Genomic DNA, 19,945 nt, shown 5'->3' on the forward strand with positions numbered 1-19,945 from the left:
AACAATTGGATACCACGAAATTGTGTATAAAAATAAATAAATCAAATGTAATTCTCGTTTATAGGTATTGTCTGTAGGCACGATTTTGACGACAATTGGCACCAATTTCCTGTTTGTAGAGTTGACTGTACAGTCCAGAACCTCTAGATCCTTTAATACAGGATGTGCAGATGTTATTTCTAGACGTGCATCACATAGTGACTGGCCACAGACACTAAACAACCAAACTGAGTAAATATAACAGAATTCTTTCCACCCTTCCTCATCAAATGTATACAACAGCGTTGAGGTGGGGAGACATAGGCTATGTCCCAAATGGCACCCCATTTCCTATATAGTGAACTACTTTTGACCAGAGCCCTAAGGGGATTGGTCAAAAGTAGTGCATTACATGAGGAATAGGGTGCCATTTGGGACGCAGACATGAACCGTTTTCTCTCCTGCTATAAGAAAGCTGGAGTTAAATGCAGAGCAAGCAACGCCCAAATTTGCTCATTCTCTCAGTAATGACTCTTTTGTGATTGATAGGTCTGTTCCGGAATGCTGTTTTCACAGGGAAAAACACAGTTCTAAATATACATTGATTGTTCGGTCTGTATAACACAGGTTCTCTCATTGAACATCCCTGACTCATTCTTCTTGGTTTGCATTGGATTGGGCGTCTCATAACAAAGGGGAACAAGTGTCTTGCACCAGTGATAAAGGAGGGTTGGTTCCCAAATGGCACCCTATTCCCTACATATTGCACTACCTCAAACCAGAGGCCTATGAGTCCTGGTCGAAAGTATTGCACTAAAAGGGAATATGGTAAAACATTTGCAACACGGCTGACATCTTTTCTAAATTGAACTCTAAAATGAGTCCCTTAAAATCAGGTTGTTTGGACAACATGCCATTGTGCTCAGGGCAAAGCACCTCTCAAAGCTGATGTCATCTCTGAACACCTTATCATCTCACTGGCACGCACACACAGGCGTTTAGAGGGCGGCACGTGATTGGCTCGATCCAAGCCATTTAATAGAGGTCGGGTGAAGTTCACGTTGATAACAAATCTATCTGCCTCATTAGCGGGACACAAACAAAGGAGAAGCAGCCACCTCAGAGTTCTGCCTCAGCAAAGTCCCAAAATGCACTCTACTCCCTACATAGTGCACTACTTTTGACCAGAACCCAGTTCTGGACTGTTAGAAAACCAGGTGGTCTCCATAGTTACCAATCTGTCTCTCCAGGTCGGCAGCCTCGTCGGGTGTGGCACGGGGCAGGACTCCCGGGTCACTGAAGCTGGCTCTGAACAGCATCCCCAGAACAAAGATAAACAGCACCCCTCCGACCACCGGGATGGCCGGGGTCAGGTTGGACGCCAGGAACGGGCAGCTGGAAGATGGGAGGAATGAAAATCATTTAGGAAAAGCATGTAGCTATTTCCCCCCCCAACATCAGACACACCCTAACTTCGGACACTCTAGCGGTTGGAGGATTAAATCACCTCGAGCGCAACATGTAAATGGCCTGGAAAATAATAGTACGTTTTGTGACTAAAGACACCCTTCTAGCTAGCTGACCACTGATTTTAATTGTAGTTTATGTAAGTTTTGAGAGTTTTCAAAAAGGTTAAATATATACAGTGGCGAGAACAAGTATTTGATACACTGCCGATTTTGCAGGTTTTCCTACATACAAAGCATGTAGAAGTCTGTAATTTTCATCATAGGTACACTTCAACTGTGAGAGACAGAATCTAAAACAAAAATCCAGAAAATCACATTGTATGATTTTTAAGTAATTCATTTGCATGACATAAGTATTTGATCACCTACCAACCAGTAAGAATTCCGTCTCTCACAGACCTGTTAGTTTTTCTTTAAGAAGCTCTCCTGTTCTCCACTCATTACCTGTATTAACTGCACCTGTCCACACACTCAATCAAACAGACGCCAACCTCTCCACAATGGCAAGACCAGAGAGCTGTGTAAGGGCATCAGGGATAAAATTGTAGACCTGCACAAGGCTGGGATGGGCTACAGGACAATAGGCAAGCAGCTTGGTGAGAAGGCAACAACTGTTGGCGCAATTTATTAGAAAATGGAAGAAGTTCAAGATGACAGTCAATCACCCTCGGTCTGGGGCTCCATGCAAGATCTCACCTCGTGGGGCATCAATGATCATGAGGAAGGTGAGGGATCAGCCCAGAACTACACAGCAGGACATGGTCAATGACCTGAAGAGAGCTGGGACCACAGTCACAAAGAAAACCATTAGTAATACACTACGCCATCATGGATTATAATCCTGCAGCGCACGCAAGGTCCCCCTGCTAAAGCCAGCGCATGTCCAGGCCCATCTGCCAATGACCATCTGGATGATCCAGAGGAGGAATGGGAGAAGGTCATGTGGTCTGATGAGACAAAAATAGAGCTTTTTGGTCTAAACTCCACTCGCCGTGTTTGGAGGAAGAAGAAGGGTGAGTACAACCCCAAGAACACCATCCCAACCGTGAAGCATGGAGGGGGAAACATCATTCTTTGGGGATGCTTTTCTGCAAAGGGGACAGGACGACTGCACTGTATTGAGGGGAGGATGGATGGGGCCATGTATCGTGAGATCTTGGCCAACAACCTCCTTCCCTCAGTAAGATCATTGAAGATGGGTCATGGCTGGGTCTTCCAGCATGACAACGACCCGGAACACACAGCCAGGGCAACTAAGGAGTGGCTCTGTAAGAAGCATCTCAAGGTCCTGGAGTGGCCTAGCCAGTCTCCAGACCTGAACCCAATAGAAAATCTTTGGAGGGAGCTGAAAGTTCGTATTGCCCAGCGACAGCCCCGAAACCTGAAGGATCTGGAGAAGGTCTGTATGGAGGAGTGGGCCAAAATCCCTGCTGCAGTGTGTGCAAACCTGGTCAGGAACTACAGGAAACGTATGATCTCTGTAAATGCAAACAAAGGTTTCTGTACCAAATATTAAGTTCTGCTTTTCTGATGTATCAAATACTTATGTCATGCAATAAAATGCAAATTAATTACTTAAAAATCATACAATGTGATTTTCTGGATTTTTGTTTTAGATTCCATCTCTCACAGTTGAAGTGTACCTATGATAAAAAATTACAGACCTCTACATGCTTTGTAAGTAGGAAAACCTGCAAAATCGGCAGTGTATCAAATACTTGTTCTCCCCAATGTATATATATATATATATATATATATATATATATATATATAAAACTCAGCAAAAAAAGAAACATCCTCTCACTGTCAACTGCATTTATTTTCAGCAAACTTAACGTGTAAATATTTGTATGAACATAACATGATTCAACAACTGAGACATGTGACTAACAGAAATGGAATAATGTGTCCCTGAACAAAGGGGGTGGTCAAAATCAAAAGTAACAGTCAATATCTGGTGTGGCCACCAGCTGCATTAAGTACTGCAGTGCATCTCCTCCTCATGGACTGCACCACATTTGCATGTTCTTGCTGTGAGATGTTACCCCACTCTTCCACCAAGGCACCTGCAAGTTCCCAGACATTTCTGGGGGGAATGGCCCTCACCCTCACCTTCAAATCCAAAAGGTCCCAGACGTGCTCAATGGGATTGAGATCCGGGCTCTTCTCTGGCCATGGCAGAACACTGACATTCCTGTCTTGCAGGAAATCACGCACGAAACGAGCAGTATGGCTGGTGGCATTGTCATGCTGGAGGGTCATGTCAGGATGAGCTAGCAGGTAGGGTACCACATGAGGGAGGAGGATGTCTTCCCTGCAACGCACAGCGTTGAGATTGCCTGCAATGACAACAAGCTCAGTCCGATGATGCTGTGACACACCGCCCCAAACCATGACAGGCCCTCCACCTCCAAATCGATCCCGCTCCAGAGTACAGGCCTCGGTGTAACGCTCATTTCTATTGCAGACAGTCTGAGCACTGATGGAGGGATTGTGCATTCCTGGTGTAACTCGGGCAGTTGTTGTTGCCATCCTGTACCTGTCCCGCAGGTGTGATGTTAGGATTTACCGATCCTGTGCAGGTGTTGTTACACGTGGTCTGCCACTGCGAGGACGATCAGCTGTCCGTCCTGTCTCCCTGTAGCGCTGTCTTAGGCGTCTCACAGTACGGACATTGCCATTTATTGCCTTGGCCACATCTGCAGTCCTCATGCCTCCTTGCAGCATGCCTAAGGCACGTTCTCGCAGATGAGTAGGGACCCTGGGCATCTTTCTTTTGGGGTTTTTCAGTCAGTAGAAAGGCCTCTTTAGTGTCCTAAGTTTTCATAACTGTGACGTTAATTGCCTACCGTCTGTAAGTTGTTAGTGTCTTAACGACCGTTCCACAGTTGCATGTTCATTAATTGTTTATGGTTCATTGAACAAGCTTGGGAAACAGTGTTCAAACCCTTTACAATGAAGATCTGTGAAGTTATTTGGATTTTTATGAATTATCTTTATCTTTGAATATTTTACAATATACAGCGTGTCCCACAAAGTGTGTGTGTGTGTGCGCGCATGTATATATTTACACACACACACACACACACACACACACTTTGTGGGACACGCTGTATATTGTAAAATTTGAATGCGTGACAGACCACACATTTAATATCCAACTCTTTACCTAAATTATTCATACTCATTTATATGTTAGTATTAAACTGTTATTTACTTTCTCAAAACATAATAATTATCTGTAAAACAAATAATGATACATTATTTGGTTACAACACTCAAGAAGATGTTGGTGAAGAACCATTTACATTTACATTTAAGTCATTTAGCAGACGCTCTTATCCATTTTTAAGAGTCTTACAGGAGGGCCCACCAGGCTACGCATTGAAGACTTGACAGGGAAGTCGTTTTTTTAACCCGAAGGCTAGCCAACTAGCCAACTATCTAGTAACCCCTTGGATACGTGGTTGGTGTCTCTTTTTTGAACAAAATTAAACAGATATATCTTATAACTGAACAAAATAGTAAGGTGGCCAATAACTGGGGACCGTATGCCGATAATACGGGACGCATTTTTGTAAACCGCTTATCAAAAAGCTGATAGTAGTAATCCTTCCACTGAAATGTCAAACATGCTAATTGCTAACCATTTTTTACGGCACCAATAATCACAAAACATTGATGGCTTGATCACAAGATAACACTGTTGAAGATATTTCTTAAACGCTGTTGAATATGTCAATAATATGAGTTGCTACGCTAGGTGTAGTTATTAGCTGGTCTTAGTGTAGTCTCTGTATCTGGGTGGGTGGAAAGTTCACAACTAATAAAACTTTTAGGATAAACAGGAATGTGCACACACACACATAAATATTTGATGAACTTGTAACAACAAAGTCACTTAAACCATGCCTAGTGTTTTGTTCATGAACAGATGTTGGTTGGCACTACTGTACTGTCTGTCCTCTGTACCTAAAATCATTAGATGACAAGACTGGGGCCGGGGCCAAGGAGGAATGGCCTTCCTGGAAAACTTTCTGTGGCACAATTCAACACATCCCATACGGCTCTGGTCAAAATTAGTGCACTATATAGGGAATAGGGTGCCATTTGGGACGTATCCACTGACTGAAATCTACTGGCCTATTTCCAAGCATTTTCCTCGATTGGCATCCGTGACAAAAACATGAAATGAAAGGTATGCCTTCATATTTATTTTTACATTATTTCTACAAATGAACAGACACTCCATTCTTCTCTTCTCATAGCCTGGGTCTATAGCAGCAGACAATTTTCCCGATAGGGATCCTTTGTTCGTACCCCCCATGTCAATTGAACTTATCCCAGGCTGCTCCAAGACGCCGCCAGTGGGAGAAGAGGTATTCGGATTCTGACTCAGGTAGCGTGCACATCATCCACGGCTTCAGAGTATATTACTCGCTAATGTTCAGCCCCTGGACAATAAAGTAGACGAGCTCAGGGCGAGGACCTCCTTGCAGAGAGATCAGGGACTGTAACGTACTCTGTTTTACAGAATCATGGCTCTCTCGGGATATACTGTCCCCATCCATACAGCCAGCTGAGTTCTCAGTACATTACGCAGACAGGAATAAAGAACGCTCCGTGAAGTAGAAAGGTGGTGGTGTATGTTTCATGATTAACTACTCATGGTGTGATTGTGATGACATACAGAAACTCAAGTCTTATTGTTCACCTGACCTAGAATAACTCACAGCCGTGTATTGTCCCCCTCAAGCCGATACCACGACGTCCCTCAAGGAACTACACTGGACTTTATGCAAACTGGAAACCACATATCCTGAGGCAGCATTTATTATAGCTGGGGATTTTAACAAAGCAGATTTGAGGAAAACTCTACCGAAGTTCTATCAACACATTGACTGTAGTACTCGCTCTGGAAAAACACGACCACTGCTACTCCCCCTTCCGGGATGCCTACAGGGCCCTCCCCCGCCCATCAAATCACAACTCCATTTTGCTCCTCCCTTCCTATAGGCAGAAACTCAAACATGAATTACCCGTTAAAACACTGGTTTCACCAATCGGAATCCATGCTTCAAGATAGCCCAGTCCGCGTGATCAAAACTATGTTCCGGGTAGCCTCTGAGAAAAACATTGAGGTATACACGGACACAGTGACAGGAAGTGTATAGGGGATGTTGTTCCCACCGTGACTATTAAAACCTAACCAAATCAGAAACCGTGCAAAGATGGCAGCATTTGCGCAAAACTGAAAGCGCAAACCACCGCATTTAACCATGGCAAGGTGACTGAGAATATGGTTGAATACAACAGTGTAGTTATTCCCTCGGCAAGGCAATCAAACAGACAAAACATCAGGACAGAGACAAAGTGGAGTCGCAATTCAGACACGAGGCATATGTAGCAGGGTCTACAGACAATCACGGATTACAAATTGAAAACCAGCCACGTTGCAGACACTGATGTCTTGCTCCCGGACAAGCTAAACACCTTCTTTACCCGCTTTGAGGATAACACAGTGCCACCGAAGCGACCCACTCCCAAGGACTGTGGGCTCTCGTTCTCCGTGGCCAACATGAGTAAGACATTTAAGTGGTTAACCCTAGCAAGGCTGCTGGCCCAGACAGTAGCCCTAGCCGCATCCTCAGAGCATGCACAGACCAGCTGGCTGGAGTGTTTACGGACATATTCAATATCTCCCTATCCTAGTCTGCTGTCCCCACTTGCTTCAAGATGTCCACCATTGTTCCTGTACCCAAGAAAGCAAAGGTAACTGAACTAAATTATTATCGCCCTGTAGCACTCACTTCTGTCAGCATTAAGTGTTGAGAGGCTAGTTAAGGATCATATCACCTCCAACTTACCTGACACACTAGAACCACTTCAATTTGCTTACTGCCCCAATAGATCCACAGACAATGCAATCGCACTGCACACTGCCCTATCCCATCTGGACAAGAGGACTACATTTGTAAGAATGCTGTTCATTGACTATAGCTCGGCCTTCAACACCATAGTACCCTCCAAGCTCACCATTAAGCTTGGGGCTCTGGGTCTGAACCCAGCCCTGTGGTGAAGGTAGGAAAACACCTCCACTTCACTGATCCTAAACACAGGGGCCCCACAAAGGGTGTGTGCTCAGCCCCCTCATGTACTCCCTGTTCACCCATGACTGCATGACCACGCACGCCTCCAACTCAATCATCAAGATGGCAGATGACACAACAGTAGTAGGCCTGATTACCAACAATGATGAGACAGACTACAGGGAGGAGGTGAGGGACCTGGGAGAGTGGTGCCAGGAAAATAACCTCTCCCTCCACATCAACAAAACGAAGGAGCTGATTGTGGGCTTCAGGAGACAGCAGAGGGAGCACATCCCTATCCACATCAACGGGACTGTGGTGGAGAAGGTGAAAAGCTTCAAGTTCTTCTGAGTACACACCACCGACAATCTGAAATGGTCCACCCACACAGACAGTGTGGTGAAGAAGGCGCAACAGCACCTCTTCAACCTCAGGAAGCAGAAATTCTGCTTGGCCCCTATGACCCTCACAGACTTTTACAGATGCACAATTGAGAGCATCCTGTCGGGCTGTATCACCGCCTGGTACGGCAACTGCACCAAGAGGGTGGTGCGGTCTGCCCAAAGCATCACCGGGGGCACACTGTCTGCCCCCCAGGACACCCACAGCACACGATGTCACAGGAAGGCCAAAAAGATCATCAGGAACATCAACCAACCGAGCCACGGCCCGTTTCCCCCGCTATCATCTAGAAGGAGAGGTCATTACAGGTGCATCAAAGCTGGGACCGAGAGACTGCTTCTAAACAGCTTCTATCTCAAGGCCATCAGACTGTTAAATAGCCATCACTAGCCAGCTACTACCCGGTTACTCAACCTTGCACCTGAGAGGCTACTGCCCTATATACATAGACATGGAATCACTGGCCACTTTAATAATGGAACACTGTTTACATACTGCTTTACTCATTTAATCTGGATATACTTTATTCTATTCTACTGTATTTTAGTCAATGCCACTCCAACATTGCTCGTCCTAATATTTATATATTCCTTAATTCCTTTTAGATTTGTGTATTGTTGTGTATTGTTAGATATTACTGCACTGTTGGAGCTAGGAAAACAACATTTCGCTACACCCACAAAAGCATCTGCTAAATATGTGTGCGACCAATAACATTTGATTTGAATTAGAAAAAGGATTGGGAAGAATCATGTCCATGTAATCCGTTAATATTTTGGTGGAAACAATATCCAATCAAAATCTCTTAACCTCACGTCTGTTCCCTAAAGTCTTCTATGGGTTGTTACAATATTGGACATCAAAGATCCCCATGTTTAATGAGTGAGGCATGTTGAGCGCAGGTTTGAGTAATTGGTTTCAGGTTATAGTCTAGGCATAAAACTACATTAAATATTTAATGGTATTAGCCATGAAGTGAAATACCATGCTTTTATTCACTTAGCATAGTCAGTGTGAACTGATATGAGATCTGTATGGCTGCTACCTTGGCTCTGTGAGGCGGCTACGCTGGAATTGAATTAGACTGAAACTCAGATCTTATCAGTTCGTCATGCTGGGATTGGAAATAGCTGCAGCAAGTTTCCAAGTAGTCCTGTTTAAAAAATGTCTACCATTGTAGACTAGAGGAGGTTATCGGTCAATGTTGTTGTTGGCATTGTAAAGAAAGCATGGATAATTGTCAGAGGGCTGGATTGGAGATCTGGCACAGTGGAGGGAAAGGTTGGGGTAGGGTCATGGTAGCGTGATTCTTTCACTCTACCTGCACTTCACTATCCCACTGCCTTTAGAAATATACGGACTATGCCCTTGGTAAAGACTATGGAATCTGGATAGTATTGGATACTCTACTGAAAACAAATGTCTGAATGAAAGATTGAAAGGTAGACTAGCAGTTAAGAGGGTAGGCCCAGTAACCGAAATGTCGTTGGTTCAAATCCCCGAGCCAACTCTGTGAAAAATATATGTGCCCTTGAAGAAGGTACTTAACCCTTAATTGCTCCTGTAAGTCACTCTGGATAAGAGCGTCTGCTAGATGACTAAAATGCAAATGTAGGAGATGTGTAAACATTCAGGCATGAGTTTCTCATTTCATTTTCTCAGGCTTTATACAATGCAATGAATAACCAGAAGTTGATCCATTCCAAGGTTGAATCACGACACAATTCGTCCTTGTTATGTTTCATTCATTGGACCATTTGTCCAATGTTTCCCAGGCAAATCCCAGAGCATGTTGGACTATAAATGGATGAATGTTTTGGCTGTAGTTTAGAGATGCTCTCTGTTCTGGCTAGAGGAGTGCAATTACTTTAGTCTTATCTTTAGTCAAACACAACAAACAGAGACAAAGTCTGAGTCTCAAATGCCAACCTATTACCGTTGTAGTGCACTATATAGGTAACAGGATGCAATTTGGGACGGAGACCAAATCAAACTAGAACAATTGGTGACTCTTCTCCAGTTGCCTTGGAGATGCAGGCTGTTGGTTCGACAGGACACAAAGAGCCTAAGAGGAAACTGTTACCATGGAAACGGGAACACTGGGGTGCCATGTTTTGGAAGGTATGGAACGTGGGAGGAATGAAAGGCAACAGAGAAGGAAAGACAGGGGAAGATGGGTAGACTGACCGGAAAATATATGTCAGTCATCTCCCAGTTCTCTCTTTACATATTAGGATCGGTGTCACTCTCAAATGAATGAATTTGCATGTCATAACAGTGGGCCTATATGAGCTGTCATTCAAATGTATAATTGAAGACATCTGCATATCTGACTGACTTACATTTGTGGCATTTCATCACTCAATGAATAGCCTAGGCCATTGAATTACAGGCTTGTCTGATTAATGACTAAGATTGAAATGTTCAGGCTGATACACTAAGCAAATCCAAAAAGTTTCTGAATTTGAACCCATCTTGATTGCTAAATTGAAAGATTGCAATTATATAAACCTTTAAAAATGACCCTTTGAAAACCTGCAGAAGCTTAGAGAGCCACGAAAACATTTATGAGACTTGAGACTAAGTTGAAAGGATGGTTTGTCCTGTACCCCCGACCCTGCGGACTGCACAACCATCACAATAACTCCTTGTGTTCATATTTCTCAACAGCATGTCAGAGCCCTGGAAAAACCAAATTAAATACATCAGCCCACCAAGGAATGCATTCACCTGACCCCAAAATCAAGTAACTCATTAGTCATTACTATCACAAATATCTTTCCTGACCAATGAGGATTGAGAACCATTAAGTTTCTGCAATGTTTGGAGCTCTGCTCACCCAAAGTTTGACACTTGACTGAGTGGAGTAAATTTCATCTGCTTGGCAAAAACGAAGCTCTGTGACCATATGGTTGGGGGGGGGGTTCATTCCACCTTCCACATTGTTCTCAAATGTTTCTGTTGTTAGAAACAGATACAATTAGCATTCCTGCAACATTATTTTGTTGAAATATAACTTGATATCTGAGAAATTAAGCTAATTGATTGAACCCAAATTGGCCATTTTAATTTATAGGATTAATATAATATTCAATAAATATAGTACCTAACATCCAACTTGGATCAAACTTTATTTCTAAGAATGAATTAGACATGAGGAATCCAAAGAAATAGCCAAAAGCCACCCATGGACCCCCCACAACCTACGCCAATCCTACACCAACAATGAGTATAAAGTATCAGTTCACTATGTCTGACAAGTACTATGGAGCTGCGGCTCAGAGTATTGTTTCTTCATCCTATGTATTGTATTCTCAGAGAATTTGGTGATGTTTTTTTCCCCTGTTCAGAGAAATTAGTCATTGAAATTGTTAGGTTTATGTTCCATCGTACATCCTGATACTGTACACTCGTTGTTGGGGTGGTATTGGTGTGGGGGGTCCATGGGTGGCTTTTAACCATTTATTTGGATTCCTCATGTCTTATTCGTTGTTAGAAAAAAAGTTTGGTCCAAATCGTATGTTAGGTACTATATTTACTGAATATCACAAAATTGAAAATTTGGGCACAATCAATTAGCTTAATTCCTAAGAGATCAAAATATATTTAAAAAAAATTATGATGCAGGAATGCTAATTTTACTACAAAAAGTATTTCCGAACAATCTTAGATGGTTGGTGTCATGGTTTTCTGAAATTATATGGAACGACCAGGGAAAAAGAGTCTAGACAACATTCTCTCTTTATTTATTTATTTTATTTAACTAGACGAGTAAGTTAAGAACAAATTCTTATTTACAATGACGGCCTGCCAAAAGGCAAAAGGCCTCCTGCGGGGACGGGGGCTGGGATAAAAACATAATAATAAACACAATATAAATATAGGACAAAACACACATCACAAAAAGAGAGACAACACAACACTACCTAAGACAACAACATAGCAAGGTAGCAACACAACATGGTAGCAGCACAAAATATAGTACAAAAATGATTGGGCACAGTCAACAGCACAAAGGTCAAGAAGGTAGAGACAACAATACATCACACAAAGCAGCAACAACTGTCAGTAAGTGTCCATGATTGAGTCTTTGAATGAAGAGATTGAGATAAAACCGTCCAGTTTTAGTGTTTGTTGCAGCTCGTTCCAGTCGCTAGCTGCAGCGAACTGAAAAGACGAGCGACCCAGGGATGTGTGTGCTTTGGGGATCTTTAACAGAATGTGACTGGCAGAATGGGTGTTATATGTGGAGGATGAGGGCTGCAGTATATATCTCAGATAGGGGGGAGTGAGGCCTAAGAGGGTTTTATAAACAAGCATCAACCAGTGGGTCTTGCGACAAGTATACAGAGATGACCAGTTTACAGAGGTGTATAGAGTGCAGTGATGTGTCCTATAAGGAGAATTGTTGGCAAATCCGACGGCCGAACGGTAAAGAACATCTAGCCGCTCGAGAGCACCCTTACCTGCCGATCTATAAATTATGTCTCCGAAATCTAGCATGGGTAGGACGGTCATCTGAATCAGGGTTAGTTTGGCAGCTGGGGTGAAAGAGGTGCGATTACGATAGAGGAAACCAAGTCTAGATTTAACTTTAGCCTGCAGCTTTGATATGTGCTGAGAGAAGGACAGTGCACTGTCTAGCAGTACTCCCAAGTACTTGTATGAGGTGACTACCTCAAGCTCTAAACCCTCAGAGGTAATAATAACACCTGTGGGAGGAGGGGCATTCTTCTTACCAAACCACATGACCTTTGTTTTGGAGTTGTTCAGAACAAGGTTAAGGGTAGAGAAAGCTTGTTGGACACTAAGAAAGTTTTGTTGTAGAGCATTTAACACAAAATCATGAGTATAAGACTGTATCATCTGCATATAAATGGATGAGAGAGCTTCCTACTGCCTGAGCTATGTTGTTGATGTAAATTGAGTAGAGCATGGGGCCTAGGATTGAGCCTTGGGTACTCCCTTGGTGACAGGCAGTGGCTGAGATAGCAGATTTTCTGACTTTATACACTGCACTCTTTGAGAGAGGTAGTTAGCAAACCAGGCCAAAGACCACTCAGCAACACCAATACTCCTTACCCGGCCCACAAGAATGGAATGGTCTACCGTATCAAAAGCTTTGACCAAGTCAATAAAAATAGGAGCACAATATTGCTTAGAATCAAGGGCAACGGTGACATCATTGAGGACCTTTAAGGTTGCAGTGACACATCTATAACCTGAGTGTAAACCAGATTGCATACTCCCAAACTCTTTCTATATAAAGGTAGACAATTAGCTACATTCATAAATCAGTGGGGTCTGTGTATCAAATGACACCATATTCCCTACATAGGGCACTACTTTTGATCAGGGCGCCGGTCAAAAGATGCACATTGTATATGGAATAGGGTGCCATTTGGGATGGAAACGGATTAGAGGGATAGCAAAAGCAAAGTGTGTGTGTGTGGGGGGGGGATCTAACATTTTATTTAGGTATATGTGTCATTAGTTTTCAAGATATACAACTCTCAAAATAGAGAAATAGAGCCATTATACCTGCTTTATTAAAAAAATTAATGTTGAAGGTATATATCTTGAAAACTTGATTGCTGACATGAAAAACATTTTGAGACTATATCACCAATGAACTATTGAAACAAATACCAAAAGATAGTTTTAGGGTTAAATTTCCTTTAAGTGTGGCACACTTAGAAACTTTGGCACTCTTTTAAAAACGACTGTTCACACCTGTAAATGATGAGATCTTGCATGAGCTACTGTAGTGTAATTTGCACTTACTCGAATGCGAAGAAAAGCCCGCTGGTGACCATGATGAGGATCAGGGTTAGGTAGAAGACCCCGGTCTGTCTCGCCATCATGACCCTTCCATTACAGTAGAATCTATTTCGGCCAGGGAAGATCTGCCACTTCCTGCGGGGAGTCCTCTTCTTTTTGTGCCCCGAGGTCTCCATAGACGATGAGTTGCGCGTGCAGATCGGATTATACTGACATTCTCGCACCGGCTCATCAAGTCCGAGATGCATCTGTAAATAGTGCACCTTGCAAAACAATACAAAGAATTCAGGGACAGCTGATAAATGGGGTTAAAGACGTGCTCCGTGCTTGTTCCTGATCCTTTGGCACAGTGATGATGTAATGCTGTCAGAAAATGTCAATTTCTGTACAATACATTGCAGTACAAAACAAAAATTCTTAAATACTTTCAAAAATAAGTTTCATTTTCTGGACGTGCATCCTCCAGAATTTGATCAGCTATACCACTTTGTCAGTGTGAAAATAAACATAGCCTCAATTGTTTGAATAACACTTCCATTGTGTTTTTGAAAACTGTAACTGTAGCCACTAGCGAGGCGTTACTGGCCAGACTTATGTAAACACAATGCAATCAAAAAATGTGGAGGACGCGAGAAGAAATCCAGTCATAAAGACGTCCTTCGAGTGTCCTTAAAAGAGAATAATGCTTTTCACATGTAAGTGCAGAGAAGATACAGCCAATCGTTTAGCCACTCAGTGTATAAAAATGCAATTCTCCAACGAGGATATACGCAAAATAAAAGACGGGCATTTTACTGCAGAATAGCGCGGAATGGATTTCTAGAGGTGCACGGCTCTCGTTGCAAGCCGCCAGTACAATAACGTCGTGTCCGCAGTATTCGTTGGTTGGTAGCAATAGCCTATACTTGATACACCTCGCATTCTCACAGTTCTCTCGATTCGGTAAAATAATGATTTTATAGTGTTGTTGTGGAGACGCGTAATCTTATGTTCATGCCTTCATGGTTTTGAAAGCAGAGACATTTGTATCACTGCAACAACAGCTCGCCACCCGTTGCCTGTGTTGCGGCTGCTACAATGTACAGCAGCCCCAACAACAAACACATGCGCGCACACGTTAGTAGTGCCATGGGAATTGTAGTATCGGTATTTGTATTTCAGATGGAGTATACTAGTCTCAAATTGAAATATACATCCTAATGTTCAAATGCATAGTAATGAATAAGTATGCTACAATTTATTTTCGTGGCTCCAAAAATGTGTATGTAGATAGAGTAGTTTTAGAGCGAATTAAGGTTCTTAGCTGAGCATGTTTCCACCGTAATTATTTAAGTGTCGGACAAATAAAATGACCACTTTGAAAAGAAACACGACTTTGAATGTCACTGCAATTGTGACAGAAAACGATAACAAACTACAGCTAATGAAAGGCAAGCGACTGCTTATTTATTTATCGATCGCTGTACTGTTTGTGAATACAATAGCCGTTTTTGTATTATAAATGTAGTAGCTACTATAGCTAGCTAATTGTTTACTTATACGACAAATTATTGTGACCCATAAACAACGTCCCATTATCCCTTTTCAGGTGCAGCTTTCCTGACGACTGTCGCCTCTGCCGGGATGATTGCAGGATTTGGCTCAACGTTTGCAAAGTAGCAATGATTGATGTAAGCTAGCATTACATCTAGGCAATTTAACTTCAGATGCCTGTTAGCCCTGACCGATGACGGAGTGATATTATACTGGTCCACATAATCTGACCACTAACGTTGTCTAAAATGTATTGCTTTTTTGCATAGCCTCCCTGGATGTATGGCAACTTTATATTATGAAGAAAAACTAATTGCTCGCGCTGCAGACGTATCTCGGTCCGCTAATATAAGACCAGTAAAATTCCAATGCACTACTTTTGTGATTTAAAATAAAAACATGTATTTGGGTGTTTATCAGTATTTGTAACTTGAGTCTGTATAAAACATTTCATGTGATAATACTTATGGAATATAAAAAAATCTTGCTTGATATGTTTTCCAGTTTCTTTGCAAATGCAACTTTATTTCTATGTGACAACTGAAATGGTCTGTTCATTCCTTTTCAGTAAATGCTCTTATCCATAGCAATTATAGTAATGAGTGCATAGATTTTCATGCATGGTTTAAACTGCTCTACAGCCTTCGTTGTCATGCACAGTCCGTACACAACACTACGCTCATCATGTCTTAGCAGGATCAGATGGTGGCAGGTGTCCCAGCAGGGTCAGACAGCCATGGAAGTACAGTCTACAGAGCTCTGGTGAATTGTGTAGTATATTATAACGAGTGAAGGGATACAAAGTCACATCTTGAGTTGATGGCTAGGCTACAGTCTGGGAATAATGGTCATTTCAGGTATTGTACCTTTGATTCTATTCTTGGGTAATATAATGTACACCAAGGTAATTATTTGTCATGTCTCATCTGAGCAGGATCAGATGGTGACAGGGGTCTCAGCAGGGTCAGTCAACCAGGGAAGACTAGTGCGTGACGGCACTGAGGTGAACTTTTGCAGCTGCAACACTTTATTCTCTCTTTGCAACAAACACTGGACAAGATAGAAGCTTCAAAGATTGAAACTATTTTAAGGCAGTCTGACAAACCTCTATAAAGTAGATTTTCAAACTGTATCAAGGGTTGATAGAGGCTTTTCCTGATGACACAAAACATGCGTAACAAAAATGTAAGACCTGGGAGACACTTGATGATGATGAATGGATACATGTGTTTGAATGCCCAGTCATGTTCATATAATCGCAGACATAAATTTCTGCAGTTTAAGACCTTCCACAGAACGTACTATATGCCAGTGAAACTGAATATCATGCAGTCAGAAATGTAATTCCTCTGCTGGAGGTGTAAAACACAAAAGGGAACACATTTGCATATGTTGTGGTCTTGTGAAGGTTGACTGAATTCTGGCAAAGAGTATGTTATTTTATCTCAGCATGTCTACATACTCCCCTTTCTCCATGTTTTTGTTTGCTTGGAAATGTTGATACTGTAGACTTAACAGAACTGTGTAATGTAAAATTTATAGCAACTAAGAAATCCATTGCCATTAATTGGAAGGTTGGTTCTTCTCCCACAATATCACAATGGCAGAAGATTAAAAGTATACTGTGCAACTTTCATAAGGTCTGCCTTATATGGAATACTGTACAACAAAAGGAGTCTGTATTGAAAACATGCCCACGTCAATGGAGATGCCTATTTAGGCGATCCCTAGCTGCTGGGCTGGTCTGCCTGGCCCTTGGTTGTCACTCTGGACTTGGCCTAACATCTGAAACCAATAATGAATGTTTCACTAAGATCCTAAGGCTGAGTGGGGTGTGTTGGGTTGGGGGGCTGCAGGGTGGTGGACCCTAGGGACAGGACAGGGGCGATCCAGCTATATTATGTGAAAGTTAAAAGAGCTCTACAATACTGTTAGGCCGATGATATGAATTACAGTGCCCTCTGAAATTATTGGGACAGTGAAGCATTTTTTCTTATTTTGGCTCTGAAATCAAACAATGACTATGAGGTTAAAGTGCAGACTGTCAGCTTTCATTTGAGGGTATTCATCCATATCGGGTGAACCATTTAGAAATTACAGCACTTTTTGTACATAGTCCCATTTTAAGGGTGCAAAAGTATTGGGACAAATTCATTTTATGTGTATTAAATTAGTAAAAGGTTAAGTATTGATCATATTCATAGCACAAAATGACTACATCAAGCTTGTGACTCTACACATTTGTTGGATGCATTTGCTATTTGTTTTGGTTGGGTTTCAGATTATTTTGTGCCCAATAGAAATGAATGGATTATGTCATTTTAGAGTCACATTCATGTAGAAGTGTTTAGATTTTTATTTACAATAAGTGACCACAAAAGGGTCATATTCATATATTTTTTTAAATGCAGGAAATGAGCTTTTGTTGCCCAAAAACTCTTGCCAGGTTATGCCCCCCCCCCCCCCACCACTTCTAAAACCAAAGTTGCGCCCCCTACTGTTTATGGCTGTAATGATGGTTATGTTTGTGCAGCGATTGTGTGCGTGTTCACGTGTGCATGTGCGTGCACTGGGTCGTAACCTTTGAACCACTCCCTTTTGGGGCTCGCAGGGCAAAATCTAGCACTCTACTTCTGACCACGTCCCATAGGGCTCTGGTCAAAAGTAGCACATTATTTATGGGATAGGGTGCCATTCGGGACAGTCACAGATCCTGAGTTTATATCACTTTTGAAGATATACTTGGCAGAGCAGCACAGTGGTGCCTTTGTTTTTTCATTCTATTTTAAGATGAGGGCCATCTTTGTAAACTTCCATCTCAGCCAAATATGCCTTGTAAAGTGGTCAAATTAGATTTAGCGTGTTATGAGAGGAACGTGGTTGTGAGGTCACAGTGGCTGAGAAGCTTCACTCACAGAGGATATGGCCTGTAGACAGCCCATGACCAGACGAGATTACTAGGCGGTTACTGACTTATGAGGCACTGTAAAGAGCTGATACCAAGGCTAGTTTACAAATGGAACCAGGGCTGTCTCTGGTATCTCACACATGAATCTGGCAGCTTACACATGAAGCTTGCAGTAGAACTGTTATGACTTATGGCTGTTTCTTTGTGGTAACTCAATGGTTAACCAGAAATAATGTTTAGTATGCTCACATTTCTTCTAAGAAAGCTCATACTGAAAAGAGAGAAACTCGTAAAGAATCATACATAAGAGTAGACAGCATTATAATAGGCAGTTGGCATTCTTTTTTATGTTGATGCACACTGACTAGCCTACACCAAACCACATCGCTTCCTCGCAGATTTTTACCCTTCCAGGAAGAGCTGCTAAGTCTCGCCAAACTCTAATTATAGCTAATCAAATGAGCAGGCCACTTAAACACATGGACAATAAATACATTGAGAGTTTTCTAGACAGCTTGTTCAGTCTTAGGCTGCGTCCATAATGGCACACTTCTCCTTACAGTGCACCAGAACCCTGGTCAAAAGTAAGGCACTATATAGGAAATGGGGCCCCCTTTTAGACGCTACCTTGAAATGCAGCTCCTCCAGGGCAGCAGGGCTCTACAGGGCAGGCAGGGCTCTATAGGGCAGCAGGGCTCTACAGGGCAGGCAGGGCTCTACAGGGCAGGCAGGGCTCTATAGGGCAGGCAGGGCTCTACAGGGCAGGCAGGGCTCTACAGGGCAGGCAGGGCTCTACAGGGCAGGCAGGGCTCTACAGGGCAGCAGGGCTCTATAGGGCAGGCAGGGCTCTATAGGGCAGGCAGGGCTCTATAGGGCAGGCAGGGCTCTACAGGGCAGGCAGGGCTCTACAGGGCAGGCAAGGGCTCTACAGTGCAACCATTTTACTCGCATATGCACCTAAATATTTTGCTGTACGACCTGGAATTTTAATTTGGGAGAACCAGCTTTATTACCTCAAATATTTTTAATTGTGCTCCTAAATGTCTTTGTGTGTACCTACATGTTTCAACTTAGTCACACACATGCTCCTAGTAAAAAATTAAAAAATTAAAAAAAAGGTCAGCATAGAGCCCCGCCAGGGCACGTTTAGAGTTTGTTAGACACCCTGCAAACTGGAATCGATCCACAGATTCCACCTCTAAATGTTCTGCTCACTGGGTTGACTCAGTTTGGGCCCACGTGTGAAGTACGTCAATGTCACATCCAGCATGTTATCCAGGGAACGGTGGACAGCACTGGCTATAGCACCACTGCACAATGTGAAAACTGATTTTGCTAGGGAGTGAGTTTAGCCTATAAATTGGGGACCACGAGCAACTCGTGTACCACAATGTCACCTCAAGTGTGTGTGTTCAAGGGAACGATGGCCACCACTGCAGTACCGGAGACAGGGGCGTTCCTGGCTCTCCGGGCCCTGGGCAAGTATAAAAATGAGAACAGACCTGAACTATCTTAAACTGGGCCCGGCTAGCCATATAACAAGTATAAAAATGAGAACAGACCTGAACTATCTTAAACTGGGCTCGGCTAGCCATATAACAAGTATAAAATGAGAACAGACCTGAACTATCTTAAACTGGGCCCGGCTAGCCATATAACAAGTATAAAATGAGAACAGACCTGAACTATCTTAAACTGGGCCCGGCTAGCCATATAACAAGTATAAAAATGAGAACAAACCTGAACTATCTTAAACTGGGCCCGGCTAGCCATATAACAAGTAT

The 19,945-nt window shown here is 42.7% G+C and overlaps 1 protein-coding gene and 1 long non-coding RNA gene across 4 annotated transcripts in view; one reads left to right on the forward strand and one right to left on the reverse strand.

Moving 5' to 3' along the window:
• The window catches only part of LOC115107616 (palmitoyltransferase ZDHHC14-like), a 37,584-nt gene extending 22,782 nt beyond the window's left edge, over positions 1-14,802 (reverse strand). For all 3 annotated transcript variants that reach the window (XM_029631066.2, XM_029631065.2, XM_029631064.2), the window contains exons 1-2: positions 13,724-14,802; positions 1,214-1,374 (exon numbers count right to left, since the gene is read on the reverse strand). In XM_029631066.2, coding sequence (XP_029486926.1) covers positions 1,214-1,374; positions 13,724-13,968 — 406 coding nt within the window. In that variant the 5' untranslated portion in view covers positions 13,969-14,802. The remainder of the gene's footprint in view (positions 1-1,213; positions 1,375-13,723) is intronic.
• Positions 14,686-15,745, forward strand: LOC135564284 (uncharacterized). The gene is made up of 2 exons (XR_010460851.1): positions 14,686-15,150; positions 15,309-15,745. It is a non-coding gene; the product is annotated as an uncharacterized LOC135564284 (long non-coding RNA).
• Positions 15,746-19,945: the final 4,200 nt, after the last annotated feature.

The sequence above is a fragment of the Oncorhynchus nerka genome, linkage group LG24, assembly GCF_034236695.1.
Source record: "Oncorhynchus nerka isolate Pitt River linkage group LG24, Oner_Uvic_2.0, whole genome shotgun sequence".
In the NCBI taxonomy this organism is placed as follows: Eukaryota; Metazoa; Chordata; class Actinopteri; order Salmoniformes; family Salmonidae; genus Oncorhynchus; species Oncorhynchus nerka.